This window comes from Sphaeroforma arctica, assembly GCF_001186125.1.
Source record: "Sphaeroforma arctica JP610 unplaced genomic scaffold supercont1.11, whole genome shotgun sequence".
Taxonomy (NCBI): Eukaryota; class Ichthyosporea; order Ichthyophonida; genus Sphaeroforma; species Sphaeroforma arctica.
In genome coordinates, this window is record NW_014040547.1 from 214,281 (window position 1) to 215,940 (window position 1,660).

Consider the following 1,660-nt stretch of genomic DNA (forward strand, 5'->3'; position numbering starts at 1 on the left):
CGACTCTTCACACTCATATTAAACCAAACTATGAGATGTGAGCACTATACTCCAGTACAATTTATTTTAACAGAAACTACACAGGACGAAGAAACGGAGGGCCCGAAAACTTGGAAAGTTGCCAATCTCCCCAGTTCCCCACCCACTCAAGGCCTCAAGCTTTCAACTCTAAAACCCGACTTCCCGAATCCCGATGAATGTATTTACGTGTAAACGTTTTCAATTTTATATATACCCAAACCTATTTATATTTATATAAAAATCAATATTATTGGCGGTGTTTCTGGTCCTGATTTATTCCATACTCACACTCCGCCTTCAACTCCTCAAGTCTCGAGTCTCGGGCTCTCGCTCTTTTCAAAAACCCTCAGAAGTCCAGAACTATTTTAACCCGAATCCGTTAAATATTGGGGATAGCTCCAGAACCTAAATACTTGCATCTAATATTAAATTTTTGAAGTTTCTGGATAGCCTTTGATTGAATTTATTTATAAATTACATTATTAATATATATTGGACGGCTGTGCTACTGTGGGTTGTTGGATGTTGATATATTTTTTGAAAAATAAATAGTGCCGGTGAGAATTTTGGCAATTGTAAAAAAATGCCAAACACTTTTTAACTCACCCGGCAACTCTGAACGAGATACATGATATTTTTTCATAAAAAATAGAAGGCTATATAGAGGGAGTGAGTATATTTTTTAGCAAGTGAGAGACCATATTTTTAAAAACAAATAGAAAACAACAAATTGAATACTTTTTACACAAATATATTGTACTGTTTTTTTTTTCGAAGGCTATGTTTATACCATTTTTAGGACAATCGAATTTCTAAAAAAAAAATGTGGCTCGGAATCTCGTCACGATCTGGTTACGTCATTAGTGACGTGACGTAACATATAAAAATAGTATATATCGCATTCAGTGGCGTTTTTTTTATAAAAACAAAAACTGCATTTCAGCAAGATAAAGAGTTAAGGACAGCATATCAGGATCAATGGCACGTGTTCATGTTATACTGCTATGATATAGAAAAAACAATCAAACACCACAAGCTGAAGAGCCTCAAGGATACTCCCGGTAACGCAGAAGAGATGGTCAAGGGGAAGAGTAAGAAGCTTAGCAAGCGCTTCAGTCGCACTCCGAAAGGGCCGCGGAGGAAAGGGAACGTGCTGAAACCTGAAGTATCACAGGCGAAAAGGGTGCCAATGCCACCAGACTGGGTGCGCATATCACCGGTATGACTCTGTGGAATGTACACTTCCATGTGTCTATAGTACTGTGTTTCATTCAAATATTACCGAAGCTCACAAACATGTCATCACTGAAGTGCGAGATATCTACTGTATACTTGTACGTGGTGCCAAGTAGTTGCAGTGCAGGTGTATTTACTAGATCTTCAGTGTTCTCTATTTCTATCTGGTCATAAAATTGCACATGGAACACGCACGCGTAAACACGCTCACACACACACACACACACACACACATACACACACACACACACACAATACACACACACACAGACACACACACACACACACACACACATACACACACACGAACATACACACACACACACACACACACACACACACACACACACATATATATATTATATAGATAGTATATATATATATATATATATATATATACTAT

At 37.7% G+C, this 1,660-nt stretch overlaps 1 protein-coding gene across 1 annotated transcript in view; it reads left to right on the forward strand.

Moving 5' to 3' along the window:
* Positions 1 to 1,012: 1,012 nt before the first annotated feature.
* Positions 1,013 to 1,660, forward strand: part of SARC_00397 (hypothetical protein) — a gene marked incomplete at its 5' end in the record, with an annotated part of 2,757 nt that continues 2,109 nt past the window's right edge. The window contains one exon of the mRNA XM_014305939.1: positions 1,013 to 1,240. Within this exon, the coding sequence (XP_014161414.1) occupies positions 1,013 to 1,240 (228 nt within the window). The remainder of the gene's footprint in view (positions 1,241 to 1,660) is intronic.